Here is an 18,939-nt window from a genome sequence, read left to right on the forward strand (position 1 = left end):
ACAACACAAACCCGTCTCGTTCTCGCCGTTATTTAAACCAAACCAAATTTTTTATAGAAAAAAAAGAAAAAAGAAACTTTGCCTTAGAGACGGCAGGTTTGGGCTGAACCGAGAAAACCGGGAGCAGCACACGGTATATTTCCATTGGAAGTATATTTAACGTTAAACGTGAATGCGCCGCAGCCTGCCTTCCCGCGACCCCCGACAGACCGGGATTACGGCGGAGCTCCAGTCCTAACGCGGCCACCTCAGTCCAGCTTCTCCAGCACCGACGGCACGTAGACCAGGCTGAGCTCGCTGCCAAAGTCACACACAATGGCCGCGTTGTCCAGGACGAGTATCTGCCGGGCCGGCTGCGCCTCCTCGCACTTCCCCAGGTAGACGGTCTGCAGGAGGTCTCCGTAGCCGATGTCCCAGAAGGACACGCAGCCCTGGCCCCCCGTCACCAGGAGGTTGTCCGATATCAGACCCAAGCTGGAGCCGCAGCCCAAGTCCTACAGAGGAGCAAGAAACGGTTTACGTAAATAACGTCACGCTAGACCCGGGAAGGAGATTCCCTTTAACGTTTTACCGCTAGAGCTCTAAACACCGTCTGCGATACAGCCCTGAGCATTTCTATGCATATAAAGTTTGATTTCCAGTTTGCGTCAGGGCCCCGAGTTCCTTTAAATGATATAATTACCTGGCTGGTCAGTATATATATATATTTGATATATAATTGACCAGACAGCTGTGGTGCCGTTGCTATGGAAACTGCTGCAGTCCGATAACCCACCTGCTGGATGGAGTAGAGCTTGATCCCGGTGCTCCTGTCCCATATGCTGATGACATCATCCAGGCCGCTGCTGATCACGCAGGAAGCGGTGCAGATCAGTGATGTCACGTCCCCACGGTGCCCATACATGTGCCCAACTCGACTTCCAGTGAGAACATCCCAGAGGCAGATGGCTCCATCCTGCCCCCCACTGGCCAGAACCATAGTCTGCAGGAACAAGTAAAGAAGTGATGTCAGAGGGAAGGTATATCCAGGGGCCACTAGGCACGACTCTGCTGATACCCGGCCAATGCCTTGTTGGTATATAGTGTTTTCCGCGGGGCGAGGGAGATGGTTGCACTCCGGATAATGGCCGGCACGGACCGGGGGGGTCAGAGCGTACACTCACCTCATCGATATAAACGGCTGTGATGCCCCCTGAGTGTCCCTGCAGGGTGAACAAGCAGCAGGCGTCCTCAAGCCGGTACACCTGCAGAGAAAAGCATCGCGTTATACGGACGGCCCCTGCGGAACCACCTGCAACATGCCCCTCGGGGTAACATTATCCACGTCATACGCCTACCCCAGAGAAATGCCCTCAGATCAGACGGGGAACGGCAAATGCCGGTAATAAAGTTAACAGCGCCGTCTCGTTTCGTATCGCTTGGTGCGTAATAAAAATGCTCTTCATCCAGACCGAGTATTTAGAACTCTTATTACTTAAGGATTAGCGGCTGGCGACATCCACCTCCGGATCGAGTAACACGCTTACATCACGGCTCACGTAGGGTAATTTGCCCCAGGCTGTGGGGGAAGGTTTTATTTCCCCTTGTAATGTTTCTGTGCCGGGCCTTTTGCGGACCTCCGTAGCCCAGGCTTGTGGCCCCTCGGTGGCACCCTGCGGTACATACCCTGACAGTGTGGTCCTGGCTCCCAGTCACCAGCCGGCCAGCTGCAGCCTTCAGCGCTGTGATTGGCTTCTGGTGGGCGCATGTCACGCTGTGAGTCAGCTGACACTTGATGATGTCATTGCTGCTGTAGAGCGGGGAGCTCGGCATGTTGCTCCTGTTAGAGGTTCCTGAAAACAGAGGAGAAACAGCTGATGCTGAGGGTTCCGGGCCGGGAACTGGGGTGAAACCCAACTCCCCGCAAACTCTCTGTTTAGCGATTAGGTCCCTTTGTCCGCCCCAGAAATAATGGAAACGCGATAAAACCCAGACCATAAACCAGCCCAAACACGGATATATCCATAGGAAAGGGTCTGTGTGAAGCTGCAGCAGCCGGGTGCCGGCACAGGGGTGGCCATTCCCACAATCTCTTACATAGCGTGTATTACGAGCCCTTGTGGAGTCCGCGCTCACCTCGGAACTGCAGCTGGCTGGCAGATTTGTTGGAGTCCAGGCAGAAGAAGTCCAGCGAGCCATTAAGTCGAGCCGCCACTATCCTGGGAAACATATAAAAAGTAATTAGTTACCCCCGGTGACCGGCGCTGGCAGAGAGAAACATCTGCCGGCAGACTCCTTGGGCAGATACACTTGTCCTAGTGGTAAGATACGTGTGGCAGAGGGGGGTAGATCGTAACAGTCTGATGGGTAAATACAAAAGTTTTCTTTTTTATTATTATTTTTTCAATTTTTTACACCCAAGATGAGTCCTGATGCTTGCGGGGGTCACGGAGTCGACCGACCTGCGGCGGGGTCTCGGAGAAACCACTCACCTGCGGTTCTGGAACACGAGGGCCGTGATGCCGCTCTGACCTTCACCGTGGCTGCACTGCAGGGTTCCAGCTATGGCATCCCAGACCTGCAGAGAGGAAAGCGGGCTGTGTATGGGGGGCAACGCAGAGACCCTTCAGAAATCCCAACACACAGAGGACCGAGTCCACCCCGACGGGGCAGCAGGGCTCAAACTCCTCCACGGCACTTACCTGCAGGCTTCCGTTGCTCCTCCCGGCCACTATCAGATTGCCCTGCAGCCCCAAGCTCCACACGGAGCCCTCGAAATCCTCTGTCCAGCCGGGATCAGGCGAGACCGTCCCGTTCCATGATCCGGGATCCTCTACGGAGCTTTTCCTCCTGAAAGAAGCGGAACTCTCATCCAAACGCCCCGCGGGCGACCTGCTTCGCCCGTCCGCGGAGAGCGCGCCGGGTCCGTACAGCGGGGGAGAAAACACGGGAGGGAAGCTGCCCAGGGCGGAGGCTCCTTGCTCTTCGCACGCCCGCTGCACCAGGCCGCTGAAGTTGTAACCGTTGGCTCCTCCTTCGCGCCCGACGCTGACCGGTCTCTGGCGGCCATCGGGCTCCTCTTGCTTGGCTTGCTCTGGGAAGTTGGTGTCGATCAGGCTGCTCAGGTCTGGCTGGTCGTAGAATCGCGGCGGCCGGCGTTTCAGGAGGTAACCGTTCTCCACGCAGTCCTCGGCGCCGTACTTACAGTCTGACAGCGTCTCCCAGCTCTCCGGATAATCGAAGACGCCGCTGCTTTCCCTGCGCAGGCTGAGGCGGGGAAAACGTCGGTAATCGGCAGAAACCGCGTGCCTCTCACACTCCAAATATACGTTTTATCCTTAATCTGTGTTACGCTCTCGCTGATCGAACACTTCTATCCGTCAATATATCAGGAAAAATTTACTCCCCAGCTCCCATAGTACACTTTCCTCTCCAGAGGCATACCTGCCAAGTATCCCCTGTTTAGACTGTTTAGTCCCTCTCCCAAACCCCTTATGCCCCTGACTCTGAGAATGTTTGCTGGGTATGAGGGCATCGCAGGGATCTACAGCTCTAAATGCCCCGATAATGTATAGAACCGGCAGGCACGGCTTTCTTGGTCCTCTCACCGTTGCTTGGGGATGACGGTGAGGCAGTCGCCGGTTTGGGCATCCCACACGCGGATCTGGCCGGCCAGGCAGCAGCTCACCAGCAGCATCCGGTCGCTGGCCAAACACTCGATGTCCTGCAGAGAGAGCTCATCGCAATCAGCCACCCGCCATAAACATCGACTTCTCTCCCCGATAACCTCGTGTCGGCCCTAAATAAAGCGCCTCGGGCTGCGGCTCCTCCGGGGCAAACCGGACCCGGCGTCTCGGCACGGACACCGATTTACAACGAGCCGCGGTCAGACCGTAAACGCTGAAACCGCGGAGATTTGGGGCTTTCCTCGCGGTGGGGCATCTAGAACCACGTACCATGAGGTGACCCCGCAGGACCAGGGGCACGATCTCCGTCTCGGGAGGCGAGTAGCCGTAGTCGTCGCACGGTAGGTCACCCCCCTTCCGGCGCCGGCTGTGGGAAAGGCCGTTCTGGCCGTAGTTTTTAGGACACAGCAGCCGGTACAAACAGAACAGGAGCAGAACCAGGAGGATTCCGGAGGCCAGTCCCAGCGCGGCCACTCTGCCGGTACGGGAAGAGAAAAAAGCCAACAATTACATGAATATAACAATAAGAACCCATCAGCCAATCGGGGAGCCCCATAATGTGCGACAGAGTATAGAATACCCATCAGCCAATCAGAATGCTCCTATCTTGTATAACAGTGCATATAGAAGTTAATGAAGTCCTGATATGAGATACGGCTTCATAGAGGTGGAAACGAATAACGCTCCGCAATCCCCCCTTTACAGAGACCGGTGCGGGGTCAGCACACGGCCGTCACGCCATTTACATATCTGACTCGTTAAGCAGGACGGTGGAATCCCGGATGTTTTTTGGGAGTTTCTTGGCATTTGTTGGCTGATCCGGGCTCTTACTTGTACAGGGTGACGTCCGCGGGCCCCTGGGCTTTGGAGGGCCCTCCGGCCGCTTTCTCCTCCTGCCGAGCGTCCCGAGGCGGATCGAAGAGGTAGGAGTGCTGGGCCTCGAGCGGGTGCCGGGCGTCCGCCGCCTCCTGCGGGGTCAGGTACACGGTGATGGGGATCACAGGCAGGATGCTGATGTACCTAGAACCGAGAAGAGGCATCAGACGGACCTCACAGGACAGAGAACGCGGGGCCCGGGGCCCGACCAACATCTACCTGCAACGAGCCGGCGCATTCTTACACATAATAAATATAATCCAGTCCTAAACCTCATTCACAATTATTCCTTCCCATCATTTACAGGAAGTCAGTACCGGCTCTTGTCTGGGTTTTATAGCCCCCCCATACACAGCGAAGAGGAGAAAAGTTACAACAAGAGACCCCAATCTAACACTAGAGAGTCAGAGACTGAGATGGAATGGAAGGAAGTTTTACTTTACTGAGAGGGTGGTGGATAAGTGGAACAGCCTCCCAGCAGAAGTGGTAGAGGGTAATACAGTGAGGGTATTAAACATGCATGGGATAGACATACGGCTCCTGAATCTAAGACGAGACCAACGACTGATTAAGGTCAGACGGCGACCAGACGGGGGCCGGAGGGGCTTTTCTATATTCAGTAATCTCAGTTAATTGCAGCCTCATCCGCTGAAAGGTGAAGCCGCGCGTTCTGTGCGATTGGAGACGGCGGCTGCTTACTTTTTGGCCAGGGTGATGTTGTAGTAGCTGAAGAGCGTCGGCCAATGTCTGAACGAGAGCTTCCTCCAGGTCTCCTCGTCCTCCGCTCCCCACGTCACCTTTGCGTGCCCTCTGTCCTCTTTGCTCTCCTCTCCGGCATCCCTCTGCTCTTCTCCCCATCCCTCCAGCCGGCCCACGAGGGACTCCAGCGCCTCCTTGCGCTGCGACTGGTTCTCCAGAAGTTGGGATGAACCGGTGGGGAAAACAGAGAGGGAATTCTGGGGGTCGGCGGCAGGAAGGACCGGCACGGGAAGGGGGGGCATCACTTCCCCACCCAGGGGGCTCTGCTCCGTCACCTGAACCGTGAGATATGTGCGCAGGCCGGCGGGGTCCGTGTACAGAAGGATCCCGATCCAGATGACCGTCCCGGCCTGCAAACAGAGACGTGAGATGTACCGAAACCTGCCCTGACCTGCGACGGCTGCCGCACGCCCTCTCCTGTAGCTGCCGGGCCGACGACCTCTGGCCAGCTGGGTGTTATGGGAGTTACGCCGGCTTTGTGTCCCCGGACGCTGCCGGTGGCGTCACCCGACCAGACTCCCGGCCGACACGTCGGTCTCCTTACCATGATGATCCTCTGCGCCAGCCGCGTCCGCGCGAAGAAGTACACCAGGCGCAGTCTCTTGGGCAGGCGCAGGTTGCGGAACGAGGAGGGCTGCAGCGTGATGGTGTGGGGGGTGGTCCGCCGCGTGGCTTGCTGCCGCTCGTACCTCGGTGTTCGCGGGCCGGTCTTGGCGGGAGGCATGCAGGCCTCGGCGGGCATCCGCTTGTTTAGATCTGCCAGCTATGAATAAGACATGATAATTACACGGAGCGACGGCGCCCTGACATCATAATACGGCTCATCCTGATGATGTCATCCAGTGTCGCATCTCTCAGCATCACAGCGCACGGATCCACAAGCATTACTTCTGCTTCAGAGATTCTTTGTTTCTGACCCTTTTGCCCAACCAAAGCTACACCCCGTGCCCCTCGGTCCGTGCATGCGCTGCTCTCCCGGGATCCTCGTTGAAACGTCCCCCACCGTTCCGCGCGCATCACTCCTCACTATCTCCTCGTTTTGCTTTTGTCGCGGGACTTGCCGGTACCCACCTCCATCCTTCGAATGTCGATCGACAACACGGTGGTGAAGAAGAACATCTGCAGAAAGAAGTCCGACACGAGCCCGACGACGGCGAACAGACAGAACTCCTGGGGAGAGATCGACGGCGATGAGCGGGGTGGGCTGCCGCGCATGTACAGGTTTCTGGCGTCACACATACATAGCGATCTATACGTCCCCCCCCGGGACATATGTTATAAGGTAAAGCAGAATCGTTATTTAAAGCTCATAAGGGGGGTGACTCCCCGGAATCCCTGGCTGAATGGAGGGAATGCATAAAAGCGTCGCGATAAACCCACCTGGATGGCCGGCACCAGCGTGAAGTATCCAATCAGGATGATTCCCAGCTCGGTCGCCATGTTTTTCATGATTGACCAGCTTTCATTGCTGAGGCCTGTGGAGAAAGAGGCGCCGGAGGCGAGTTATTGGCGGTCCCCAGACCCGAATTCTTCTCCCCCCGTGGAGGGCGACTCACCCTGGGCGATGCGGAGCTTCACCTCCAGATCCACCGGAGTCGACACCACGGACTTTGTGAGCACCAAGACGTTCTCCAAGCCGATGACGACCACCAAGTACGGGAATATCTCCCTGAGGACGACAGTTACAGCCGTCAGCAACCAGCAGCCACCACCGGGGGGCGCCGCATCCCAACACACCCCATGGCAGAACCTCAACGCTGCCTAAACCTTTAGCTTTATGTGCAATTCTGGTGCAAAGCGGTAAAAGCACAAGCCGTCTGCAGGAAGACTTCTTCGGTTGCTAAGGCAACAGCTCCAGTTTTACCTCTTTTGCACCAGAACCGATGTCAGAAAGATCTCGGTCAGCTTTGTAGATTTTAAAGAAAATATTAAACATTCATCACAGCCCGAGCGACCCGAGCCTCCTACCGGTCCGACTGCCATAAAGCTTTCTCCTAATACTGGCTCCAGAGACCCCCAACGTGCCGCTCGTCACCCGGCCACATACCCGCCATTGAGGGTCGGCGTCAGTCCGAAGAGGGTGCACAGACCGACGGACATGAGCAGGGAGCTGAGGACAGTGACCACCGCGGCCAGCGCCAGACCCCACTTCGACTTCACCAGGTCGATCTTCCCTGAGGACAAAGACAAGCGCCGGTTACTGAACGCACCCGGGTGACGGCTCGGCCCACCGGCCCCCCGTACTTACTGGTGGAGAAATAGATATAAGCAAAGAGGATGAAGTACGTGGTGACGAGCGGGATGAGCTCAGCGATGCCGATCTCCTCCTTGAAGTGAATGTGGACGATGTTACGCAGTTTCAGGGTGCAGTTGGCGCAGGGATGGAGCTGCCGGAGACGGGACCTCAGACTGCGCAGGAACCTGAAACACACAAACCACGAGGCGGCTGCAAAAACCTTTCCAAGGAGGGCCGGGAAAGGGCCCGGGGCTCGTAAGGAAAGGGCCCGAAAAAAACGAGGCTGCGGACCGAGGAAAAGACTTCTATGTGGAGCCGAATCTGCTTTGCATTATGCCGCTGTACGGTGGGCACACCTCGGGGGGACGGGGGACGCGGGTGTCTAAACGCGGGTGAAGCCTCCATGTGGACTACTTACGTGGCGTTGTATCTGCGAAACGCGATGGTGATGGTGTAAGATACGAGCCGCTTGCGGTTGTATAAGTTGACTCCGCTCTGCTTCCCCGGCACCCCGAAAAGGAGGTCTGCAAAACACAAGAGACGTGGGGGGGCTGGGGGTCAAACATACTATTATACTGACCGGGTTGGGTGGGCTTTTAACACCGACACAGAACTCCGTATTTAGGAAAGGGGATCCGTTTAATGCAGTCCGCGGGCAGCCATTAGCGAGAGGGCCGCGACGGGCCGAAGCTGGAGAAAAATTCCCATCGTTGGCTGATACTTTCTCTCAGGTCGCTGAATCTCTGCTACATTGCGATCCATTTCCCTCCAGCAGCGAACGATCTCCGCGAAGCCGCGTTCTCCTGGGCGGGGGGCGCGCAGCGCTTACCCTTCAGCGTGGCGGAGGTCTGCAGGGTCTTGGGCTCGTGCTGCTGGATGGTTCTGATGAGGTCCGCGTCGTTGTTGAAGAGCTCCTGGTCGTTCTGCCAGAAGTTGGCCGGGGACAGCAGGAGGCAGCCATGTTCCGGCAGTTTGCCCCGGAGCTTCCTCAGCCCCGGCAGGAGGTCGGTCACCTGGAGGCAAACATCTTCTAGGCTCGTCTGGCCGGAGCTGCGGTGACAGAAGCGGGAAATAGACATAAACATAACATATATATATATATATATATATATAACATAAACACCTGAACGGGAGCATAGAGTCCATGAAACGATACCACGGTCCGAATAATCGCGATAAATGACACCGGGATTTCAGACGGCTGCTCCCGTGGCACTCGGGTGGGATTCTCATACATATTATTATCTATAAAAATCATTACAAGACACGGAACCGTAAGACGAACCTTTCTCGGAGAACGTGGTTCCTGATCTCTTCCACCAGCGGGAAAACTCGTGACAGCGGGGAGCGGAAGATGTCCACGGCCCGGAAGTTCTTATCCCACGGAGACACCACGGCTTTCACCAACACCTGCTGGATGTAGGCCACCGGCAGCCCGACGTACTGCGGGGAGACGCGCCGGTGATCAGTGACCCCTTTACACCCCGGAAAATCAGTAAATACCCGGATAACACGGAGCTGGATTCCCCGACACGCAGAATAAAAATCACCCGGAAACACCACGAGATCTCAATGTGACCGGCTCCGGGGAGAGAGAGAGACGGGGAGGGAGAGAGAGAGAGAGGGGGAGAGAAGAGGGAGACGAGACGGGGGAGACGTTTAAATCCATAAAGGGATAAAGGACGGGAGGGAATTTATTTCAAAGGAGGAGAAAAAATACAACAAGAGCCTCGGCTCGTCTGCTCCGGATACAGAAGGTTTAAACCGGTTTGGATTTGCTGGAAGTGTTTGGCCCCTCGGGGCCGGTGTGACGGGTTTCGCTGTACGTTCCTCACCTTTACCCCCTGATAAGTAAAAGCGTGGAAAGGATGTTTTTCAGCAGCTGATAAGGGAGCCGGTGAAGGACAGGAGACGCCAAACAGAACATTTCCGGTAACTGCCGTTCCCCAAAGTGCGACAAATTCACGCGGCGGTACGGAAAGAAAGGTGCGGGGGAGGGGTGTTCGCTTAAATAGCTTGGCCCCGAGTGATTTTCCGGTGAACAGGGAGCGGGGGATACGGTCCCACCGGTAGATCCAGAGGCACGGCTCTCCCGTTTGGGGGACCGCGCATGGATTTAAGTAAATATAGATGGGGACCCCCGAATCGATGGCTCGTGGCGCGGACCGACGGGAAGCCAGGGGGTCTCGTGAGATTAGAGCGCCACGCAGAATAAAGCGCCCTGTGGGGCCCCGGGTGCCGCCTGCGCAGTCTCTTGGACAGCCGTTATTTGATTAAAAAAGCTTTGTGGGGCCATTTCTGACGTTATTTGGGGAAATCACATTCCCGACACGTCTACGAGGGCCAAGCTGGCCCCCGGCCGCCTTATCTGCCAGACCTTGGCGCAAAGCCGGTTATCAGGGGCATCGGGGCAGATTAAATCCCTCGGCTGCGTCACTAGTGGACAGATAAGCGGAAAGAAAAACAGGAAGGGGCCAAGGTCACCGACACGCCTGTCCGAAGGGCCGTGGGGCACACCAGACGTTTACAGCCGGAAAAGCCCTTTAACCTGTGCCAGGGGGGCAATCGCCGCCAGTCCAAAGGGCAACCGCAGAACGATCCTGTGAGAGGCGCGGCAACGTCGATGCTATAGAGGGGGCCGAAGACCCTAAAGTCGTTCATTAGTAAATTGGGCATTTACCTGGCCATTACTCGGTGCCTGGGCTGCGCATGCCATGCAATGCTTCCTGGGATAAAACTACTAAACAACAACCAGGACAGGGGGGATATAAACCACCAGCCCGCCATGGAGCTGAGCAGCTTCCCAGAATGCTTTGCAGCTTACCCAATCAGGCTGCTCGATACGGTCTCCCGGTGCCGGTTCTTGACGAGGAGGTCGATAATCCTTCGCCGGGGTGATGAACTCCACCGGACCGGTTCCAGGCAGGGGCAGCTTCAGGAGAGGGTAACTGCGGAGACAAGAGGGCAAAAGATCAATCAATAGCGAGAGGGCAAAAACGGAGCAGTCGCCATGGCAATAATGAAATGCTTGCACTGCGCACGAGACCTGCCGTTTATAAATAATACTCAACATGTCTGAAACGGCCCGCAGCTCAAAGCATGGCCACTGCCACGCGTTACTTTATTCACTAGAGTGCAAGCTCCCGGGATCAGGCCCTCGTCTCCTTCTCTGTTGTATGTATATTACTCCCCCCCCGTGAGATTAGCCCAAGCAGAGGCCGGGGCAGCAGGCGCTGGATTGGCTTCTGTTGGTTTAGGAAAGTCGGTGTGAGGGATAACACGTTTCTGTTATTTGCAGTTACATTTCACATCAGCTCCTGAAACGGGGCCCCGGCCGACAAGGAGCTCCTTCTGCTGGGAGGCTGCTCCACTTACCCACCACCCTCTCAGTAACGTAACACTTCCTTGAATCAGCTCCAAGCCCAAGCAGAACCCACGGACTCACCAGCAGGCGAGGATGCAGAGCGCGGTGAAGATGATGATGGGGATGGGGTAGGAGGCACACAGGAGTCCGTGTCTGTAGAAGGCCCGCGATATCCTCTCACGCAGTCTGTCAGTCAGGGGCATCGTCGGCTGCCGTCACCTTCTCGCCATCACGTGACCCACAGGGCTATTCCATGGCCGGCTCCCTGCTGACGAGGAACATGAGCCTGTGGGAGAGAGCGCAGTTACGTGCTAGACCCAAGAGCTTGCAATTTAACGTCGTGCTATATACTGCAAATCTGCATCAACACACAAGTAAGAAAAATGATGCTGATAACAATAAAAAAATGTAAGTACTGAATATCTAAAAACTGCAGTCTTTTAACCCCAAAATAGCTTTATTTAACAAAAATGTGTAAAATCACAATTATTGAATTGCACAATAAATAAATAAATCTAATATATTATAAGCAGGAGAAACATCACTCCCATTACTCTAAACACTCAGGATGCACTATTTAGATTACATGGGCTTCATTGGTAAAATTTGTAGTATTTATTTTTTGGCGCCGGGGTGAGAATTCCTGTGAATTACAGCAAAAAAAAAAAAAAAGGCAAAAAAGAACATAAAAAGAATTATAAATACTGGGGGGTATATTACTGTATACAGCGCTGGGGGGTTATATTACTGTATACAGCGCTGGGGGTTATATTACTGTATACAGCGCTGGGGGTTATATTACTGTATACAGCGCTGGGGGGGGTATATTACTGTATACAGCGCTGGGGGGGGTATATTACTGTATACAGCGCTGGGGGTTATATTACTGTATACAGCGCTGGGGGGTTATATTACTGTATACAGCGCTGGGGGTTATATTACTGTATACAGCGCTGGGGGGGTATATTACTGTATACAGCGCTGGGGGGGTATATTACTGTATACAGCGCTGGGGGGGTATATTACTGTATACAGCGCTGGGGGGGGTATATTACTGTATACAGCGCTGGGGGGTTATATTACTGTATACAGCGTTGGGGGTTATATTACTGTATACAGCGTTGGGGGTTATATTACTGTATACAGCGCTGGGGGGGGTATATTACTGTATACAGCGCTGGGGGGTTATATTACTGTATACAGCGCTGGGGGGTTATATTACTGTATACAGCGCTGGGGGGGTATATTACTGTATACAGCGCTGGGGGGGTATATTACTGTATACAGCGCTGGGGGGGTATATTACTGTATACAGCGCTGGGGGTTATATTACTGTATACAGCGCTGGGGGTTATATTACTGTATACAGCGCTGGGGGGTTATATTACTGTATACAGTGCTGGGGGTTATATTACTGTATACAGCGCTGGGGGGGTATATTACTGTATACAGCGCTGGGGGTTATATTACTGTATACAGCGCTGGGGGTTATATTACTGTATACAGCGCTGGGGGGTTATATTACTGTATACAGCGCTGGGGGGTTATATTACTGTATACAGCGCTGGGGGGGTTATATTACTGTATACAGCGTTGGGGGTTATATTACTGTATACAGCACTGGGGGTGTATATTACTGTATACAGCGCTGGGGGGTTATATTACTGTATACAGTGCTGGGGGTTATATTACTGTATACAGCGTGGAGGGTTATATTACTGTATACAGCGCTGGGGGGTTATATTACTGTATACAGCGTTGGGGGTTATATTACTGTATACAGCGCTGGGGGGTTATATTACTGTATACAGCGCTGGGGGGTATATTACTGTATACAGCGCTGGGGGGTATATTACTGTATACAGCGCTGGGGGGGTTATATTACTGTATACAGCGCTGGGGGGGTTATATTACTGTAAACAGTGCTGGGGGTTATATTACTGTATACAGCGCTGGGGTTATATTACTGTATACAGCGCTGGGGGTTATATTACTGTATACAGTGCTGGGGTTATATTACTGTATACAGCGCTGGGGGTTATATTAATGTATACAGTGCTGGGGGGTTATATTACTGTATACAGTGCTGGGGGTTATATTAATGTATACAGCGCTGGGGGGGTTATATTACTGTATACAGCGCTGGGGGTTATATTAATGTATACAGCGCTGGGGGGTTATTACTGTATACAGCGCTGGGGGTTATTACTGTATACAGCGCTGGGGGTTATATTAATGTATACAGCGCTGGGGGTTATATTACTGTATACAGCGCTGGGGTTATATTACTGTATACAGCGCTGGGGTTATATTACTGTATACAGCGCTGGGGTTATATTACTGTATACAGCGCTGGGGGTTATATTACTGTATACAGCGCTGGGGGGTTATTACTGTATACAGCGCTGGGGGGTTATTACTGTATACAGCGCTGGGGGGTTATTACTGTATACAGCGCTGGGGGGTTATTACTGTATACAGCGCTGGGGGTTATATTACTGTATACAGCGCTGGGGGGTATATTACTGTATACAGCGCTGGGGGTTATTACTGTATACAGCGCTGGGGGTTATATTACTGTATACAGCGCTGGGGGATTATATTACTGTATACAGCGCTGGGGGTTATATTAATGTATACAGTGCTGGGGGGTTATGATCCCAGTCTTGTTTCCATGGGACTTTCCCTTTAAAGCTGGTAAGACCCCCCCTCCCGCCATGACACTTTGGGCAGTTATTATATACTTTAGAAGCCTTGAAGGGCAGGTTCCTGCGTCACGATGTTATGAAAGGCCTGGCGAATGTTAAATTATCAGACAGGCTCAGACCTGCCCTCGGCTTTCATCACCCCGGGGTACGGCCGTCAAACCGGTTCCCCCAGAGCGTCCTCAATGAAACAGGAGAGCAGCCGGCTCTGCCGCAGATATCACGTAACGGCGCGTTTATCTGTGTGTCCGGGCCCTAAACCCCCGGGGTCCGCGCAGACGCGGCCACAACCATGTAAACACTGCTAGTACTTACCCCCCTTATCACCTAGCCATGTCTGTATCGACTAGTTACGCCTGTATCAATCAGCCATGTCCAGTATATTATTATTTATTGTATTATATAGCGTCATCCTATACCGTGGCAACGTAGGTATGATGTAAAATAACAATTTGACTTACAGAAACAGGTAATGAGGGCCCTGCGCACAGGAGCTTACAATCTACTCATTTTGAGCAAGTCGGAAAACACTGCCTGATGATGCAATAACTCTGAATAATAACGCGTCGTCCCCTGGAGATGCTGCCAGCCTCTGATCGGGCAAACAACCGGTGGCCCCCAGGGGCCGAACCTCCCAAACCGAATCCTATTATACGTATACAGAGCAGACCATATGATCCACTGCGGCCCCCATGCCATCCTCTCTACACGGCTCTCCCGGACCCCGAGTAAATATTTTCCATCCAGATTCCTGACGTCGCCGTCTCCCAAATATTTACACGGAGTGCCCCCCCCCACACCCCCCGCGCTGCGGAACACTATTTTCACCAATATTTGGCCAGGTCCCTGAATTTTTTTTATGGAACGGGGCAAAGAAGACATAACCCCGGGGCAATAACAACGGGCGGATTTCACCAGCGTGCGAATGAATAAAAAAATCACCGATTTATTTTCCGCGTCCTTCGCTGTCTCTCCGGCGGTCGGAGGTTTGGGCCACAAACGGGGCGGTTAAAGAATAGAACCGAAAATAACCTAAATGTTCTATTAAGGACGGCCCAAGAACGGCGCCGGCTTTAAGGATCCCTCTGGCGCACGAACCGGTTCTGCGGGCCCCGTATCCGGACCCTGCCATCAGAACATGCGCGGATTGGGGTCCCAGGGGGATCCAGTATCAACGAGCGTCTAAACAGAAGCGAGACCATCGGGTTCAGGGGGCACGTTGGACACGGACGGCTCTCCCTGGGAGAAGCGACGTCTCATCACTGCGAGGCAGCACACCGGGGCGGGATAACCTTGGCCGCGCGCCCATCTGATAAGAGACGTGTTTGTTGAATGATTAGCGGGGAGCTCCGTGTCCCGGCATCCGATCCGATCACAAGTGGACTTTGCTGCCTGAATATCTCTGCGCTGCGGCACGGACCTCGATAAGGAGACAGCAAGGGGTTAAAGGGGCCAAATCCCTCCGTAACGGGCTGACCGAGAGAGAGTACACTGCAGACAGATACCCAGCACTGTGCAAATACAGGGGAGGGGTCTCCGCGGCTAGGAGGGGGCCATCGCCATCAGAAACCCTCGCCAGGACATGTAAGCTCTTCAGATCAGGGACCTCCTTAACCAATCACAGCGTCTGTACTTTGTTACACTGTAAAGCGCCGAGTACACCTGTGATTTTACTGCACACGGAGCAGGACTGGACCCCCTGGCTCATGGAAGCATCTGTAATGAGGTCGGGGGGCTTCATATACCTGACCCAGTCTATACCATGAACAAGGAGCTCCAGGGGAGTGGGAGGGGCTTATAACCACCAATCACAGTGTTTGTCGGGGGGGGGGGGATTTTTATTTTTTGGTAAACGTGGCAACATGCTTTTGTGTCTTCAGTACCAAAGGGGCCGAGCAGACTGTATAAAACATAACAAAAGGGCTCGCGCCCCCCGGCCTCCGCACGGTAAAAGTTATTGGGTTTTTTTTGCATCTTATGTTCGCCTTTTATAACTTAAAATATGAGAGATGCAGCCGGTAGGTACAGAGCCGGTACAGAGCCGGTACAGAGCCGGTACAGAGCCGGTACAGAGCCCAGCCCTTTTCTATGTGTTGTCAGGTGGTTGGTGCTCAGGTGGTTGCGACATCACGTGACCCGCAGTAGTTGCGCAGGACCTGCTTTCTGTGACTGGCTCCGTCACCTGCACGTAGTTTGCGATAAGATTTTACCCAAAAGTGACAACAAGAGACCGGAATCTAACACTAGAGGGTGGGAGATAAGTGGAGCAGCCTCCCAGCAGAAGTGGTAGAGGGTAATACAGTGAGGGAGTAAAAGCATGCATTGGATAGGCAAAGGTAACCTCTGGGAACTCAACAGCGGCCCCTTCCCTCCCAGACGCCCGGAAGGGACAGCGAGCCAAGGGGGAGAACAATGTGGGGGGCAAAACTACTGGAGACCCCCGTCCGGTGGGAATAGCGGGCTGCTGTACCCGGGGATAACCCACGGGGCCCTATGGACCACATCATGCGCGTCTGTAGCCAGGAGCCCGAGTCCGGCCCCCGGGGAGCACGCTGTCTGCTTAGAAACGTTTCCATCGTCCTTCCTCCCCTCCCCCCCCGGTCCGTCCGTTCAGACGTCTCTCCTCCATTTATGCCGAGAGATTCCACACAGAGGCAGCCCGGTGTCCGGGGGGCCGGACGTCGCTCGGGGGGAACCACAGAGGCTGAATGAATTATACTCCTTGCTAGGAAGGGTTAAAGTCATAACTTACGGCTTCCAGACCACAAAGTCCAACGAAGTGGAAGAAAAATGGCCAACAGGCCACGAGATCTAACGCCCCGGGTCCCCAAGAACAGTCGCTCTTTGTTACCCAAACCCGACGCCCAAGGACCCCCCCCCCCGATGCCCCTCACCCCCCCCCAATGCCCCTCTCCTCTAGGAGGTCAGAATGTTTGCTGGGTATGAGGGGATCGCAGGGTTCTACGGCCCTAAAAGCCCCGATAATGTGTATAGAAACAGCAGGGAACGGCTTTATAAATTAAACGGGGGAAATAAACCCCATTATTCTTCTAAATGCCCCCCTCAGCTACACAAATACCCTGCGCTGGGGCACAGAGCCACATAAAGTGAATAAAGCCCCAGTGTTGGCCGGTGCACCATTCTCATGATCGGACGTTTATAGAAGGTAATTTATTTGCCCCCCCAGGGGTATTTACCAACACGAGCCTGTCCTTGGGGGACACAGGACCTTGTGTTTCTCTTCCCGTGGGAATCGCGGCCGTGTGTCTGCGGGGGCCGGACGGGGCCCCCAGGGAACCAACGCGGACACCGCTGACAAAACCCCAGTGTTCCAGAGCCGGTCGAACTCCACGACCCATTCATAGCCCAGGGCGGGAGAGAGCGTGTGGGGGGGGGGGGGGGGGAGCGTGTGTGGGGGGGGAGAGAAAGCGTGTGGGAGAGAGGGGTGCGAGTAACATTACGTAACAAGGTAAACAGACATCACACGCGTATCTATATATATCTATCTATACGTATATGCGTGCGTGTCAGGGTGTATATATATATATATATGTATTTTCATAGGGCGGTGTGTGTATAATATATATATATATATAGCGGTGTGTATATAATTTATAGAGGATGTATAGAATTATTGTATAATACGGTCAGAGCTCTACGCTATGACATCACCAAGTTCACATACATTCAACGAGAAGCAGAAGAGCCAGAGCGGAGCCGTGTGCTGGAGCGGGGGTGAAAAAACTGGGCGAAGGGGCAGTAAATAAAATATGGGGGGGGCGACAAAAAGCCAAGATCCCCAGACTGTACGGTTCTCGTCTTTCAGGCACCTAAATGGTTAACAGCCCCCAATCCATAAATACCGGTATTCGCTATGGTTTGATAACGTGGGGAGGGAGGACGCCGGCTGCCCCCGAGAACATCGCAGCACAGACCGCACGCACCGACAGATGGCGGCCCCCGGAGACCTGCGCGCGGTCAGCCTCCCCAGAGCGGGGTCCTCGCGTCCCCTTCCAAGAAAGATTAAGGGGAGGAATTCTGCTCAGCGAAAGAACAAAGAACTGCCTGAGCCCAAAACGCCACCGATCCGCCGTGACACAGAATCAGCAGCTTCGGGGTTAAAAGGTATCGGTACTACAGATCGAACCAATCAGAAAGAAAATATGGGGGGTGGGTAAAAAGAGCAATTATGGTGCAAAGCGGTAAAAGCAGGGCAATCACCCGAGCAGCCAATGAAACGCTCCCGTATCCGCGGCTGACCCCGGAGTCACCGACACACAACGGCCGATTACCCAAAGGGGACCCCAGCCGCGCACCTTGCACGCGGCACAGCGGGGGTGCCTTTTTTCGTACCGGGGGGGGGCGGCTGACCCCCAACATTTAATTTCTAAATGCTAAAAAAGAACCAATGAGCTTTCTATGGACTACAAATCCCATCACCCCCAGAATGATGAGGGTGATGAGAGTTGCTGCACTCAGAACAGGTGCTAACGGGACAGCAAACAATTTAACCCCTTCCCTACGTGCGCCTGCGTTATGGGGGGGTTACTCATTAAATACTCTAATCCGCATACATCTTTAATATATACGGGTTTCCCCGGTGCGAGCCGTTTAGAAGGTGCGCCCTTATTTCTAACTGTAGAACCTACCGGCCTCCCACAGGGAAAGTGTGTCCGGCAATCAAGGGGGTTAAACGCTCAGTTTAACCCCGCTAAATCTGTGCCCCCTTTCTTTCTTCCTGCCTGCCTCACCCTGTGTGACCGGAAGATCACCGGTTCACACCCCAAATAACAGGCCCTCATCACACTCAGCCGGACACGCAGATAATACTAGAATGTAATGGGACTGAGAGGGTGGTAGAGAGCGTGGAGCAGCCTCCCAGCAGAAGTGGTAGAGGGTAATACAGTGAGGGGATTAAACATGCATGGGATAGACATACGGCTCCTGAATCGAAGATGAGGTTTGGTTAGAGCACCGGGGCATTATGTGCCTCATTTGAATATAATCTACCCCGGCCCATCCCCCACCCACAGCATTTCCCCTCATATTACCCCGGCTGGGGCTCTGGAAACCTGAAGTCTCATTTTATGCAAATCCCCCCACCTCGTAGCGCAATCTCTCTGCATAAACCCAACGGCTTCGGACGGGTTAACCCCGCAAAACCCAGCAAACTTTACACCGAAAGAAACCAACCCCTAAGTAATATTTATCTTATATCCGCAGCTGTATACCCCCGGCACTATATCCAGGACCCCCACGGGGGCAGATTCCAGCACACGTTCCATGACTGATTGTAATGAATACATTTATTTTTAGTTAAAGCTTTGACATCAT

At 53.9% G+C, this 18,939-nt stretch overlaps 1 protein-coding gene across 2 annotated transcripts; it reads right to left on the reverse strand.

Annotated features, from left to right (window-relative positions):
* Positions 1–248: 248 nt before the first annotated feature.
* LOC149272862 (sterol regulatory element-binding protein cleavage-activating protein-like) lies at positions 249–11,103 on the reverse strand. Of its 2 annotated transcripts, none has more exons than XM_089506646.1 (22): positions 10,982–11,103; positions 10,361–10,484; positions 8,822–8,979; positions 8,366–8,586; positions 7,955–8,060; positions 7,549–7,721; positions 7,348–7,474; positions 6,857–6,969; positions 6,681–6,775; positions 6,372–6,470; positions 5,845–6,063; positions 5,241–5,650; positions 4,497–4,685; positions 3,936–4,140; positions 3,588–3,703; positions 2,682–3,246; positions 2,472–2,557; positions 2,116–2,198; positions 1,666–1,832; positions 1,164–1,244; positions 776–982; positions 249–494 (listed from the first exon to the last, which is right to left on the reverse strand). In XM_089506646.1, the coding sequence occupies exons 1-22, from the start codon at positions 11,101–11,103 to the stop codon at positions 249–251; spliced, it is 3,912 nt and encodes a 1,303-aa protein (XP_089362772.1). The 2 variants fall into 2 exon arrangements, with proteins under 2 accessions (XP_089362772.1, XP_089362773.1); XM_089506647.1 differs by having other exon boundaries at positions 1,666–1,819; positions 2,112–2,198.
* Between the last annotated feature and the right edge of the window lie 7,836 nt (positions 11,104–18,939).

This window comes from Sceloporus occidentalis, unplaced genomic scaffold (genome assembly GCF_023333645.1).
Source record: "Sceloporus occidentalis isolate IW3139 unplaced genomic scaffold, rSceOcc1.0.p SCAF_404, whole genome shotgun sequence".
Taxonomy (NCBI): domain Eukaryota; kingdom Metazoa; phylum Chordata; class Lepidosauria; order Squamata; family Phrynosomatidae; genus Sceloporus; species Sceloporus occidentalis.

Excerpts from the sequence above, each read along its gene's own strand:
- LOC149272862 (XM_089506646.1), bottom strand. The coding sequence starts at position 11,103 with ATGCCCCTGACTGACAGACTGCGTGAGAGGATATCGCGGGCCTTCTAC. Across the intron at positions 8,980-10,360 it reads GTATCGAGCAGCCTGATTGG|TACGTCGGGCTGCCGGTGGC; the intron begins GTAAGCTGCAAA and ends GTCTCCCCGCAG. Across the intron at positions 1,833-2,115 it reads CAGCCAGCTGCAGTTCCGAG|GAACCTCTAACAGGAGCAAC; the intron begins GTGAGCGCGGAC and ends CTCTGTTTTCAG.